Genomic DNA, 15,207 nt, shown 5'->3' with positions numbered 1-15,207 from the left:
ACGATGGTGTTGGGAATTACGGCTTATTTAATGTCTAAAGAACAGTGGAGAATATACAAAAGTGACTCATCCTTTGCCAACTACAATGAAACTTCCAAGCTTAAATGTTCCAAATTCTAGTCTAGTTTTCTATGATAATTGTTTTTTATACACCATAAGAGCAAATGTTCTTGTAAATGGAAGCAACTAAATGCCACAAAAAATAAATTTCAGGACCTTAGGTCAGGAAGACCTAAGTACAAAATCATCCTCAGTCACAGAATAGCTGTGTGACTCTGGATGTGTCAATTAGTCTTTTCTGTGCCTTGTTTATCATATGTAAAATGGGGATGACAATAGAACCTACCTTTCAGAGTTGTAGTCAAAATAAAATGAGGAAAAAATACTTTGCAAAACTGTGGAAATCTCTGCTATGATTGTTATAAGGATTTATGTGTTTATCAAAATCCCTGAAAGGAATAGATAGAGTAGTTGATTCACAACAGTTTGAGGAGATGCTAAGGATAGGCATAAAGGAACTGAAGATCTCAAAAGAATAGCCATCATAGTACCAGATTTCTTCAGTACATATAAGATCAACATTTCTGTTCAATAAATTGAGAAAATTTGGAAAGATTCAAGAGAAAGAAATTACAACTTTTGTACCTCTGATTCTTAATATAGGATTGATAATAGGATGACATGAAGTTTAGCAGCATGGATACAGGACAAGCCTTAGAGTAAGAAAGATATGGATTTAAGAGTTTCTTCTGACACTCTTGAGGAAGGTACTTAATTTCTCTGTGGCCCAATTTTTGGGAACAATATCTTATTCTATACTGGTAGCATTATCAATATCAATGAAGCAAATAGCTACTTCAAAGCTGAAATCTGTCCTGATAAATTATAAACAATGGAGGAATTCAGAGAAAGCAGTTGACAAGTGGAATTGGAATGCTAGATCTTAGGCCTTTAAATGAAGCCTCAAAGAATCAGGTAGAATTTAGTTCAGAAGATAGAAATGGAAAGAACATAGGCAAAGCCAGAATTGGAAACAAGAGCAGTGTGCATAGAGGGATTAGTGTAGAGCAACTAATAGAGATCTGGCCATGAGACTGGGAAGATCTGATTTCAAATTCTGCCTCTAAAACATGGTAGCAAATGTAGGCTTTTGGACTATTGACAAATCATTTATCATCCTCTCAGTTTTTTAAGCAATTAAGATTCTGAGAAGTAGATACCTCTGTATCAAGGTTAGATGGAGTTTTTTCACATGGAGCTCCCTATATTATTTAAATGACAAATTCAAACACCTATCCCTGTTTTATGGTCAGAAAAATAGTATATGATTTGTAAACAAATGAGTGAAATCATGAGATTGGTATTTTAAGAAAAGTCAGTCTAGCAGCATATGATATTGGATGCTTTAGGGGAAGCTCCTAAAAAGAGTTTAGGAACTGGGCCTTGATTCAAGTGATAACAAATAGAAGGAGAGAGAGAAGTGTGGATGCCTGAACAACTTGGCATTCCCAAAAGAAGACAAATGACTTGTTTAGAAAGTGTTCTGTATATCAATGAAATCATAATGAAAATAAAATAGAACAAAATACCATCAAAGATGACTAAGATGGTCTATGTGTGAAGCTCAAGGTATTGGGAGTGAAATCATTGACCAAAATTCAGAAATTCAAGGAGAGACCATACTCTTTCAGAACAGAATCTATTTTTAATTCCCCCTTAAATTTGCAGCACAAGAAACATATATACAAAACACTAAAGCTTTAAATAAAATTAAAATATTATTTATTCTTAGCCTAAAGTCTTATTTATTTAAGTCCTGATTACAATAAATTACTGAAGTCAACTTTGATAAATTGTTATTTAGATAGAGTATACTCTGCAGGCTATCTAAGTGCATGGGTATATTGTGAAGTAATTCAGTGAGAACTCTGGCTTCTGGATTGGTAGTGAAAAATCCCAGTTGGAATGCCAAGGATAGCATGTAGCAATATGTGTCATACTGTAGATGAAATGTAAAACCAATATCCTGAGCTCCATGGTCATTTATCATCAAGCTGTAGTCTTTGTAAGAATTAATATCGATTCTTAGTAAATTGCAACTGGAGTAACCTTGTTATGTCATCACAAAATCCTCCTCCTACTTCATTTAGCTATAGGATGCTTCCTAAATTTGTGTTTTTAAGTTTTCTATGTCTTCTCTTCCATGTTCAATTTCCAGACAAAAAAATGTCAGTGATAAGCGAAGGTAATTTGTAGTGGTGTTAGCGATTTATTGAATAATATCCAAAGAGGACATTGCATTTAGAAGAAAAAAATTATAATAAATGTACATACAAAAAAATCTGCTACTACTGGAAGCAAGTAGAGCATCATAGAATTTTAGAGCTGCAGTGATCTTTAAAAAGGTCAAGATTACCGAAGCCACTATGTATTATGGCTGGGACTAAATCCCAGACCCCATGATTCTTAGTTCAGTGTTCTCTCTCTTATTTTAGTCAATCCAGTCAGTTAGTCAATAATAGCCAATAAATAATTATCAAACTCCTGCTCTATCTCAGTCGCTGAACAAAGTGTCATTCCAGCCCACATGCAAAGAATATTATTGTAAAATGATTGACTTATTTTTTCCTTTCCTTATAACTTAAAATTAACCAAGTTAACTTAAGTAGTGAAATAAATTATTGAATCTCATCATCATACAATCAGATCACAGCTTTAGCACTACAAAGAACTTTAAATTCCAGACAGCAAACATTCATAAACCTCCTGCAATATAGCAAGCACCATACTAAGTATTAGAGATACAAACAGGGGCGGCTAGGTGGCACAGTTGCAGTGGATAGGTGGCACAGTGGATAGAGCAGGAGTCCCTGAGTTCAAATTTGGCCTCAGACACTTAATAATTACCTAGCTGTGTGACCTTTGGCAAGTCACTTAACCCCATTGCCTTGCAAAAATTAAAAAAAAATACAAATAAAGGCAAAACGTTGCAAAACCACATTGCTGTCCTGGATATTATTGCTCACCCTCTTTTCCTGCATAATCTCTCCTGATTCTCCCCAATGTGATGCTCTTAATTTTCTTTACTCTATCATGCTCCAGGTCATGACCTCTAAAATGTTAGTTTTCAACAAAAGTCTGTCTTAGGTCTTCTCTTCTCTCTCTCTTTAGTAGGGAATGCCCTAGTCATATAAGGTCTGTGATCTGGCACTGCCAGGGCAACCACAGGCAGGATTCAAAATTCAATAAATCTAGAAGTGAATTAATTAAATGTTTGATCAAATACAACAGAAGAATGAGGTTATAAATCAGAAAATGGCCCTTAGTAGGAAAAAGGTTCCCCCACACCTGCATTATACAATCTTACTTGATTATCTAACTCATCATTTTCCAGAGCTTCAATTATCATCTCTTTGAAAATGATTCTCAGTTCAATATATCCAGTCTACTTTCTCTCCTTAGTCTCATAATGGATATGTTGAATTGATTATTATATAGATGCTCAAACTTGACATGCCCAAAAGAGAAATCATTCTTTCTCTCTTAATTTTCCCCTCTTCTCAAGTTTCCTAATATTATAGAGTATTTCACAGTCACCCAGGCTCATAATTTTGACATTATCCTCAGCTCCTCTTTCATAATCATTCCTTAGAGCCAATCTGTTATCATGTCCTATCTTTTATAGCTACACATCTCACATATTTATATATAATATATATATGTATAATTGTATGTATGCATGTATATTTGTATATATTCCCTTCTCTATATTCACAGTCACCACATTGATAGACACTCATCACTTCCTGACTTGTTCAGTTGTTTCAGTAATGTCCTGTTCTTTGTGATGCCAATTGGGAATTTCTTCTTCTTCTTTTTTTTTTTGGTTCCTTGCAAAGCAATGGGGTTAAGTGGCTTGCCCAAGGCCCCACAGCTAGGTAATTATTAAGTGTCTGAGACCAGATTTGAACTCAGGTACTCCTGACTCCAGGGCCGGTGCTCTATCCGCTGTGCAACCTAGCCACCCCACCACTTGGGATTTTATTGGCAAAGATTTACCATTTCCTTCTCCATCTGTTTTACAAATGAGGTCAACAGAGTTTTCCCAGGACCACAAAAGTAGTGTCTGAGGCTGAATTTGATTTATGAAAATGAGTCTTCCTAACTTCAGATCTCACCATCTGGTTACTCTGCCTTTGTGACAAAATGCAATACCCTTCTACTTGGTCTCTCCTTCCCTCTCTAGGTCTTTACCCCATTTAATCTACCCTCTCTGTTCACCTGTCATATTGATTGTTCTAAAGCAGAAATCTGATTATGTTACCTCTACTACACAATACATTTATGTGCATCCCTGTTACCTCTACAATCAAATATAAAATCCTTTATTTGGGCTTTAAAGGTCTTCGCAAACTGGCCCATTCCCATCTTTCTAGTATTATTCTTGATTTCCTTTCACCTACTCTGTAATACAGCAAAGTGATACAATAAATGGAGCACTGGGCTTGCAATCAGGAAAACTCATTTTCATGAGTTCAAATCCAGCTACAGACAATTATTAGTTTTGTGACCCTAGACAAATTTCTTTTACCCTATTTGCCTCAGCTCTTCATCTGTAAAACAATCTGGAGAAGGAAATATCAGAGCCCTCCAGTATCTTTGCCAAGAAAACCCCAAATTGGGTCAAAAAGAGTGAGAAATGATTGAACAATAACAAAAACATAATTTGGTTACACTGGACTATTTGCTGTTCTACAAATGAGCCATACTATTTCCCTTTTACTGATTATCAAGTTTGAAATTCTCTCTACCTTCACTTCCTGTATTTCCTTGTTTCCTTCAAGTCTCAACTCAAATCTCATTTTCTGCAGGAGGGCCTGATATCTTCCTACCTCTTGTCCCCCGTGTAGTGCCCTTCCCTTGAGATTACCTTTCACTGACACAGTATATATCTCATGGATATGTGGCTGTTTACATGTTGCCTTCACTATTAGAATGTGAGTTCCTTGAAAATGGGAACTGTTTTTGCCGCTTTTTTCCTTAAATATATACAGTGCTTACATAGTACAATGCCTGGCATAGAATAAGATCCTTATAAATATGGTTGACCAGTCACTTCACTACTCATTCACCTCTCAATTATTGGAATCATCGAGGAAAATAGATGTGGACATGTGAGGTGAGGGGCAATTTAAATAAATCTGCTGTGTTCTCTCTTAGTGCATCAGTCATATACAGACATAGATTTGAGAATATTTATGTCTGTATGTATGGACAACTAAACTTACATACATAGTATGCATGTATAAATGCACATATGCATATTTTAAAAATCTTTTCTTTCCTTAATGCATGGCTATCCATTATCTTTTTTCCCTCTGTCCCCCATTAGCCCAGATAATTGAGAATTAGTTGTTAAGTATTTGAATGCAATGGAGCATATGTCCTTTCAAACTACTTATCGACACAAATGATGCAAAAATCCTGCAACAATTGAAATTGTGTCTTGCTCTATAAAGCAATATTGAAGTTTTAACATTAAATTAAATTTTTAATATCATTGGAGCTAAAGTGCCTTAAGCCATATAAATTTATTCTATATTCTCACTCATTATAAGTGCATTTACTATTAATATTCATTATACTAAACAAATATGCATCCAGGACACTCAAAGGGAAAAGGCTGACTGATTTAGTGAAATGAATATGAAAATATATTATATACATAAATATATATTTATACACAAATGCATATATATAGATATATGTATGTATATAAAGCTATAGTGACATGTGCACAGTAAATCTAAGTGTGAAAATGTTACTTAAATAAATTTTCTTAAAAGGAACTACTATATATTTAAATGAACTGAAAATAGGAATACCAAGAGGAAGTCTATTTTGAGAATAATTTATAAAGTAATTTGGTTGCTAAAAAGGATACTTTACAAATTTCATTCTAAGCTGAAAATTCTAAAACTAAAAAATTTCATTCATATCTAAAATATTTCATATCTAAGAATCATGCATTGGGGCAGCTAGGTGGCCCAGTGAATAGAGTGCTGCTCCTGGAGTCAGGAGGACCTGAGTTCAAATGCAGCCTCAGACACTTAATAATTGCTTAGTAGTATGACCTTGGACAAGTCACTTAACCCCATTGCTTTGCAAAACCCCTAAAATTTTTTTTAATTAAAAAAGTCATCTATAAATTTTGTAAAACTTGACCTGCTTTTTTGAAAAATCAGTATTTGAAAAAAATTATGCTGCTATTAATTGTGCTACTATTGTACTACAGAAGATAGTAGCATAGCAAACATATAAGATAATGTAATTTAGAATAATAATCCTAAGTACAGCATAATTTTTATTCTATAGAAGTAACCTCCTAATAAAAGGTAATTGAATAAGCACATCTATCAATAATAATGATTAATACATTTGACAATAGTATACAATGATACATGGTTAGACGAAGGTGAAGGGAAACAAACAAAAATGGAAATAAAATTTGGGGCTCACAATATAAGAACACTCCATCAAAGGAGACATAGATGATCTCTTTCTCTACCTAATTATAGTAAATTCCTAAATTATAGTAAATAACTCAAAGAAAGAGTAGGACTATTTAGTGAGTGTAGGGGATTTTGTTTAGTGACTTTGTAGAAGAAAAATATTCCAGCACTAAGAGATATTGGAATTGGGAATGTTTGCTAAAGGGAATTAGTAGAAGTTACAACATAAAAGTAATATGGGAGGTCACAGGAGGATTAAATATAGTTTTCAATAAGGAGATTAAGTTGAATTTATAATACTCATTTAAATTCATAGACATTTAAGCAAAATTTCTGAAAGAAAGAAAGCAAGTCTACTAGTACCATAAGTTGAAAAAGTAGTCAGAACAAGGAATGAGTCTTCTTTGTGATTTCTACTTTGACTCATTGTTCCATTTAGGCTAAAATTTCATCAAAAGTATCACATATTGAAGGTTGAAACTGAGTAAAAGAATGAGGATTTAAAAGGTGTCTTTAACAGTAACAACTAAAAAAAAAACTAAAAAAAAAGAGGACACAAAGTGTTACTCCTAGAAGATTGTTTTCTCAAAATGACATTATTTCAACAAAAATATTTTATTTGCCATTTCTGTTCTGAATGTCATGACCGTGATTCCCATCAGCTACCAGAAAGCATGGCAATCACCCCCTCTAATTTCTATGGCTTAAATTCAAAACTTTCCTTTGGTGTTTCCAATTTACGCCCCCCCCCCCTTAATTTAACTTAAACATGGCAAAATAGGAGGGACTTAGAGTCTTTTGTATTGCCTGCTTCTTCCAGTTCTTTGACAAAGTTGATTTGAATTGTAGCAATACACCTTCAAAGCTTCTGCTAAATGCTATGTTTTCAAATCCTAAAGAGATTAGATAAGTCAAAGAAATTCAAGAAGAAAGTCTAAAAAGAAATAAAATGTACTTAGTCTCTATCTTCCATTTCATTTTTCCTAGAACCTAGGAGTGAATGCTAGATGTAGTAACTGTTAGAAATTATCAGTAGTATATTAGAGCTCAGTGATAAGAAGGAAAGAGGCAAAGGTAGGGAGAAAAAAAAAGAGACAATGGGGAAAAATATAGGAGGGATGAATTGAAATTTGCAAGACAACTATATGAATATCAATGAAAAGAAAATGGTGCCTTCTCTCTGAGAGATTCCACATAAGCACTTTCTGCCATTCTGAAAGAAGACAAAGTACTTTATGTGAGAGAATGAGAAAGAAGTCAAAAGCCTCCTCTGCTTTTAGAGCAAGGGAAGTAGTTTGTCACAGAGACAGTATTGTTATATCCAATAAAATGTAGCAGGGCCTTTGTGACACAATTTCATATCATCGAGTATATCCTTTCAGGAAATAAGGGGAAAGTCATCTGAAAATAGGAAACATGTTTATGTTCAATCTATGGATACAGCTCTTGATAGGACATTTAATATAATGTTGACTACTTACAATGGTTATTAAATTAGTTAGTGGGAAGAAACAATTAAGATGAAAAAAAAATCCCCCCTGAAGTTTTATTTCTGACTTGAAAGCACAACGCAGGAGAGATTCAATATTTCTGAAAAATTGTGATTATTTAAGTTCACTTAACTACTTATTCTCAAATGTTCCTGAGCTATACTTTTATTAGAAATCTTTTTATCTAATCCATACCACTTGCATAAGTAGAATTTCATAACAAATTGACAATCTCTGACTCCCTAAACCTTTTGTATTTTGGTCTATATCTTTATCTCTCTGTTTCTGTCTCTGTTTATCTGTCCCAAAGTGTCTCTCTCTCTCTCTCTCTTTCTCTCTCTCTCTCTCTCTCTCTCTCTCTCTCTCTCTCTCTCTCTCTCCCTTTTTTTATGCCTCTTTTACAGAGTATGTCTTCCTCTCTTAGTAGACTGGAAATACAATGGCTGCTCATAAATTCTATTCTACGAGTGACTCAAATGGGAACTTTGACCTGCTTCTTTTCTCTCTAAAGCGGATTTGCCCTTCCTTATTCATCTTGGTGAAGGTTATACCCACTTCCAGAGGCTCACCATATGGAAAAATCACCTAATCTGACCTATATAGCTCAGAAATCCTCAGCTCAAGAACTCTGAAAGCCTCAGTGACTCCAACACCAAGATTTACAGGTGTGTGTCAGCATGTCTAGATCATAATATTTCTCTTCTAAAAAGTCTTTTGTGGAAGATTTTTTTCAGGTATGTTTAGCCATATACAGCCCTCTGTCTTCTAAGAGATTCAATAATACTTGAAAAAAATCACTGTCTTTTGCTACTTCATTCTAACTCAATTCCTCGGATTTGTTTTCTCTTTCATATAAATTTGCTCTTCGTATAATTGATTTTTGGACATCCTGAAGAGAACTCAAAGTCCAAATATACAGAATTCAAAACTATGTCCTCCAGAATTATGAGCCTGGCCATATGATAACACATACTTACCTTTAACTCTTTTCTTTTGAGCTGTATAATTTTTGCTGACCTTATTTAATACCTTCTTGTATTTCATGATGAAAATTCACAGTTATATTCAATTATGTTACAATAATTTCCAAAAATGCCAATGTACATTAAAATTTTTTGTTGTTTGGTCCCTATTTCTTACCCTGTTAGAGTCAATTCTTGCTCTGGAAGTATATATAGGTGGTGGAATGTTGAAGGCTTGAGGGACTAAGTATTCCTCAGCATCCATCATATCTTCCAGGTCCTCCTCATCCAGAAGATTCTGGAAGAACTTGCTATCATTTGGACTAGGAAGCTTCATGCGATCATCTCCCTAAATACATCACCAGTATAGCAAAAAAAATGTCATTTTAATTGTTTTGAACATCTGACTTTCTGCTCATAGTAAAATGATAACTCATTAGAAAATTTTTTAATTCACTTAATAAACATGCCTTCAGTATCTATTATATTCAAGACATGCTAAAAGAATCTTGGGAGTGGGAGAAAGGGCAAAACAGGTTAAATACCATAACTATCCTTGAATAGGTGAATTAAGGTTTGATTTTAAAAAAATGAATTAATCTAAAGATAGAATGTGGTCCATACAGTTCAGAAGAAGGTTCATAAACAATGTTTTAAAAATATCACTTCTTGTTGGGTAGTCTGGGGAAGTTTCCAGAAAATAATTGACGTAGTGTCCAGATGTGGAAAAATTGACAGGAAAATATTTCAAAGATATCAATTTACAATTTGTATAAATCAATTTCCAAATGTTCCCAACATGATAATGTGAAAATTAAGTCATGTAAAATTTTTCTGACATTATGAAATGTTTCATTAAAAATACCAATTTCTGGCATCCTAGTTTTGTGAAATCTTTTGTTTCTTAATTCCATCTTGAAAAAAAGCTGAATATTCCTAAGACTGTCCTCTTCTTCTTCCCCCCTGCTCTTATTTTGCCTACCCCATGCATCTTAATAACCAAATAAGGTCTTACTGAGACCTTTTGTTATTGAGGCACATTGCCATATGGAAAGACAACTATGTTTATTATTAACTAACCTTATAATACTTGAGTGTGAAAGTACCACTAATATTACATGTTAAAATGTCCATGATCATTATGAAAAAGAAGAAAAAGAATCCCCACCCCAATGAAAGATGAATATGATTCATCTACATTAGGATTCCCTAATCAGGATTTTGCAGCTTAATAAATAAGTCATATATATTTAAGGCTCTTCTCCATCTGTTGTCTTTATTTCATTTCAATATACCTGAATTATTTCCTTGATACTTAAGAAAGGGAAAAGAAAACCAAAAAGGGGGAAGGAGATATAAATCTAAGAAAAAATCTTTTTTTCTGGAAATTATATTTCAATATATTAAATTTTTTGAGATATTGCCTTCAATGAAAACAAAAAATATCTCTTTCCTAGGTTTCTGAAATTTTTAAATAAAAGATATTACATGGCTTAGAGATAAGAAGAAAACTTGTAAGGCTTGGCTGATGGTAAAGTTAATTTGTGAATATGGTAAATCATATGGTTGTTCAATCCCAGAAATAGTTAAAAATTAAGTTAACATTCTTATGTGATGTTGATCCCTCTGTACAGTAGTGTTTTTTAGAAGTATTTTTCTAGTTAAAATTGGATGAAATCTTGACCAAAGGGGTAGATTTATACAATGGAGATTTTTTCATATTTTGTATTTAATTAAATGTTAAGGTAACTACATATAGAAAAGTATTCTTGCATTCAAAACAAAATGTCTTCTCTTAAATCTGTTCACCTGAATGACGAGGTATCGTTGAGGGTCACGAGCCATTCTGGAAAATTCAGCAGCCAGTTCTTTGAATTTAGGTCTGCTGTCAGCATCAATCATCCAACCTAGAAGTTTGAGAGAAGAAAGATGAGAAAGCAGTCAATGGAGAAATGATTTCCTAATAAAAGGAAATTTCAGCATCCCAGGGACTCTGACAGCTAAAGGGTAAACACTTTTCATGTTTCCAGTAAACAGACCTTAGAGCTACTTACACACACACACACACACACACACACACACACACACACACACACAGACACACACACAGACACACAAAGACAAATAGTCAACTGGGTTGAAATAACCCATCTGAGCTTGTACTAACCATAATGTAGTCTATAATAACACAAGATAAAAGTATCCATGTATAACCTTTTTAAAAAAAAATCTCCTTTGTCCCATTACTAAAAATTTTGTCTGAATCTTTCTGAACTATATAACCCTTACTAAAGCTAAGAATCAGTGGAATGACATGGTATCTGGATTTTTTCTGGCACTTTAACATTCATGCTGGAGAGGAAGGCAGATACAAAGAAGTTGGAAACTAATTCCTTGTTTGGTGTTCAGGAAGTGAGGGGGAAAGGGGCAGAATTTTGTCAGCATCAAAGCTGGTAGAAAGGGTTAGAAGTACAAGAAACATATTACCTCTATTTCTTTTTGTCCCCCCGCAGGAAAAGCAAATGCAAAGTGATCAGTACCTTATGTTCTGCAAGGGCCATTAGCTTATCTTAGTGCTAGCCCCTTCTAGCACAAAGATGAAATCAGCCATTTTCAAGGTATATATTATTATTTAGCTGGAAGTCTAGATAAATTGGGTTTTTATCTCCCCAGGCACTATTGGGCTGATGAGATGACCAGAGTAAAAGCATCAAGGTTTCCTTCTCCTATTGTCTCCCCCCAAAAAAATATACTTCTCCCCTGCCTTGTGAGTTGTTGCAAGGCTAGGAGTATGCATTAGGCAAAAATTTGACTTACTCCAGTATCATTTTGTCATCATGTCTCAGTGCATCCTCTCTATAACACTGGTTAAGGAAACAATTTATAATTCCTGCCATTCATCTTTCTTGGTTTGTTCTTCAATCCTTACCAGTCTTTCCTAGTCTTTAATGTAATAATGTAATATTTAATTCAGTAATGCTTACTTCTTCATTTCTCAGTGGCTCCCTTTTTCTTTAACCCTAACTTTATGGCTTCAGGTATATACATATGCAAATTAATCATTGTCATTTCAAAGCTAATAAAATACTGTGATTTTTTCTGGGACTTCCACTTATTTGAACTAGAGGCAGTTGGCTTCAGAACAAGGGATCAGTTTCTCCTTGGCTAAATACTGAATAAATAGAACTATGCTTTGTAGTAAAGGGCATGTTGACCTGCACTGAAAAACAAATTCTTTAGTTTTCCCTCCCTGTCAGACTATATCACACATGTCATGAATATAAATCTAGGCATAACCAAGCCCAAAGTCTCTTATTAATAAGATGCTTATTCACCTTCACAAGTTTGTTTCTTTGCTAGCTCTGTATAAATCAAAAAGGGGAAAGACCTAGATCATACAGGAAAGATGGCTGTATGTTAATCTCACTTAAATTAAGTCAAAAACACCTGAGACTTCATTAATTCTATTTAAATTAGAATACTGGGCTTTGAAAATACATTTACAATATGTACTTAGGAGGGAGATGAAAAGAAAAGGGAGAAATAGGGCAGAATTATGGAAAGTCCAGTTGTAAACAAATTATCAATTTGAACAAAAGTAAACATTCATAACCTTTTTGTTCTCACAAGGGTCAATCACCCAAATCTTCTTCATTACTAAAGCCTTGAAGCTTATTTTCTTTAATTCCATTTTCATTTAATATCATGTTCAAGGTTTTTTCTATCAAATATGTAAGGCATTTATTTAGAGCCAGATTTTTTAATATAAAAACTATCCATATAATCAGGTTTAATTATATTTCCTTATGACATTCAACTTGATTGTCATGGAGATGGTAAGAATAATGAGAATAGTTAAGATCATATCATTTTGCCAATATTGCATGTAAGTATGGTATCATTGCTAATTAATAAAGAGGAAAAAAGAGCTAAATCAAACCTTTATAGATAAATTCATATTCCTTAAATACAAAATTAATAGATTTTATTTGCATAGGAATTTTCTAAAAAACATCATTATAATAATTTTAATCCTTTGACTAAAAAAAGAATTGAACCCATATTAAGAGAATTTAGCAACCTTACATTTGACCATGACCATATAAACATCAATGGTGCAGATAGGAGGCTGGGGTAAGCGTTCCCCTTTCTCTAATAAATCTGGTATTTCTCTTGTTGGGATTCCATCATAAGGCTTTCCACCAAAAGTCATTAATTCCCAAATGGTGACCCCTAAAATAAAAGAGATCAAATTCTTACTTAAACAAATCTAAATCACATTAATTTGAACAATACAACAGGTCAATATAAACACATTTTCTTCTGTGTGAAAGCAGAATTTGTCATCTTGTTTCTTCTTAAGACTTACTTCAAAGTGCTAATATATTGATTCTCACAAGGCCTTTGTGAAACAGATTAGGTAAATTATACTATTTTCAATTTTCAGAAAGATGATATGAAGAATGGATATTTCTATAAATTGGTCTATCTAAGCTCAGTAAACCAGGGACTATGAACATGGAGAGTAGTTCTGGAAAGTATTTTAGGGATTGGGAGAAATGAAAATTATGGGATTTGGAGAGGAAGAAGAGTCAGAGAAGTATAACCGTCAAACCTCCCATGAGAGATAATAAAGATAGTAAAATGTCTTGTGATGATAAAATTGAAAGAGTAGATTAAAGAACCATAGAATTTAAGGTGGAAGGAATATGAAGTCATCCCCACAATCAACCAACCAATCACCATTTCTATACTAGGAGTTGTGCTAGATGCAGAACCCTCAAGGAAGCTAAATTCTATTGAGGGAAGTTAAATGAATAGATGGATGGATGAATGGATGGATAGATAGAAAGTTAGGTAGATAGATAGATAGATAGATAGATAGATAGATAGATAGATAGATAGATAATAGATAGAAAGATAGATGGATACAAAAGAGTTGTTTAGTCAACAAGTATTTACACATTTCTATGAATTGAGCACTCTGCTAAGCACCATCATTCAAAGAAAGCTAAATATAGTTCTTGCCTTCTTAAATTTTAGATTCTAATTGGAGAGGAACATGAAAATAATCTAGATAGACTCAATAAGTGTGGTTAGAAGGTAATTTCAGAAGAGATGGCATTATCAGCTGGAAAGATCTTTTGTAGAAGGTGAGAATTGGACCAGAAAAAAACATAAGGCATTGTTGAGGAAAGAGAACATTACAAACATGAGGCTGTTCAGTGCAAAGACAGGAGACAAGAAATGGAATTTCATGCATGCAGAATAGCAAATAAATCACTGTATCTCCATTGTACATAATATGGAAGAAGTTAGTTATAAGAAGAATACAAATGTAGAGAGGAGCTAAACTATGAAAACAGAATTTAGAGAAATTCAAAACCTTCTACAAATTCCTAGATGATTTCTGGTAGTTTCTATGATCAAAAAAAACCATTGTCTTGTGGCCAGTCTAATGATGGGTTAAACTTGTCATATAATCTTCAACAATCAACATCACTAAAGGTTAGAAATTGAAATGATAAGCTACAGGTACCTTTTTTAAATGTTAAATGAACAACTGACCTTTTACATGTTGTCATATCAGATGAAAAGTAGTTAGGCAAATATTTTGGCTTCTCTATGTAGGCTGGAAAGTTCAATGCCAAAATAACTAAATGGAAGTAGGATCTCCCCTTTTTAATTTTTCATTCATTTAATGAATGATTTGTTTATTAATTCATTAACCAAACATCTAAGTGTCTCCAATGATACTGTGTGAGGTGCTGATGATATAAAGATAGCATGACAAGAAGATGAGAATTTAAATGAAGTTTGCTCTTTGTCATAAGGTTTACCTTATCTCCTGGTTTCTATCCCTCCAAAAAGAATTTTTTTAAATATCCAGGGAATAGTCTTTCTTTTGTGAGAAATAATTCTAAAATAGGACTCTACTCCTCTATTTCCCGACTTGATGTTTGGCTCTTTATGAAAGACTTGAGGAAGTATTTTAGAATATTTAATCTCGACTTTTTTTCTAAATGATATTTTATTTTATTGTTTCAATTATGTGTTATGAAAGTATGTATATGCATATACATATTTTAAGTTACATAATTTCCTGATCTCAATTTCTTTTTTTTTAGATTTTTGCAAGGCAAATGGGGTTAAGAGGCTTGCCCAAGGCCACACAGCTAGGTAATTATTAAGTGTCTGAGACCAGATTTGAATCCAGGTACTCCTGACTCTAGGGCTGGTGCT

The 15,207-nt window shown here is 33.5% G+C and overlaps 1 protein-coding gene across 4 annotated transcripts in view; it reads right to left on the bottom strand.

Annotated features, from left to right (window-relative positions):
- The window catches only part of ERBB4 (erb-b2 receptor tyrosine kinase 4), a 1,472,307-nt gene that overhangs the window by 35,600 nt on the left and 1,421,500 nt on the right, over nt 1-15,207 (bottom strand). For all 4 annotated transcript variants that reach the window (XM_074191455.1, XM_074191456.1, XM_074191457.1 and 1 more), the window contains 3 exons: nt 13,051-13,197; nt 10,774-10,871; nt 9,143-9,313 (listed from right to left, as the gene is read on the bottom strand). In XM_074191455.1, coding sequence (XP_074047556.1) covers nt 9,143-9,313; nt 10,774-10,871; nt 13,051-13,197 — 416 coding nt within the window. The remainder of the gene's footprint in view (nt 1-9,142; nt 9,314-10,773; nt 10,872-13,050; nt 13,198-15,207) is intronic.

This window comes from Macrotis lagotis, chromosome 6 (genome assembly GCF_037893015.1).
Source record: "Macrotis lagotis isolate mMagLag1 chromosome 6, bilby.v1.9.chrom.fasta, whole genome shotgun sequence".
Lineage (NCBI taxonomy): Eukaryota > Metazoa > Chordata > Mammalia > Peramelemorphia > Peramelidae > Macrotis > Macrotis lagotis.
This window is presented reverse-complemented; position numbering and strand designations above follow the sequence as displayed.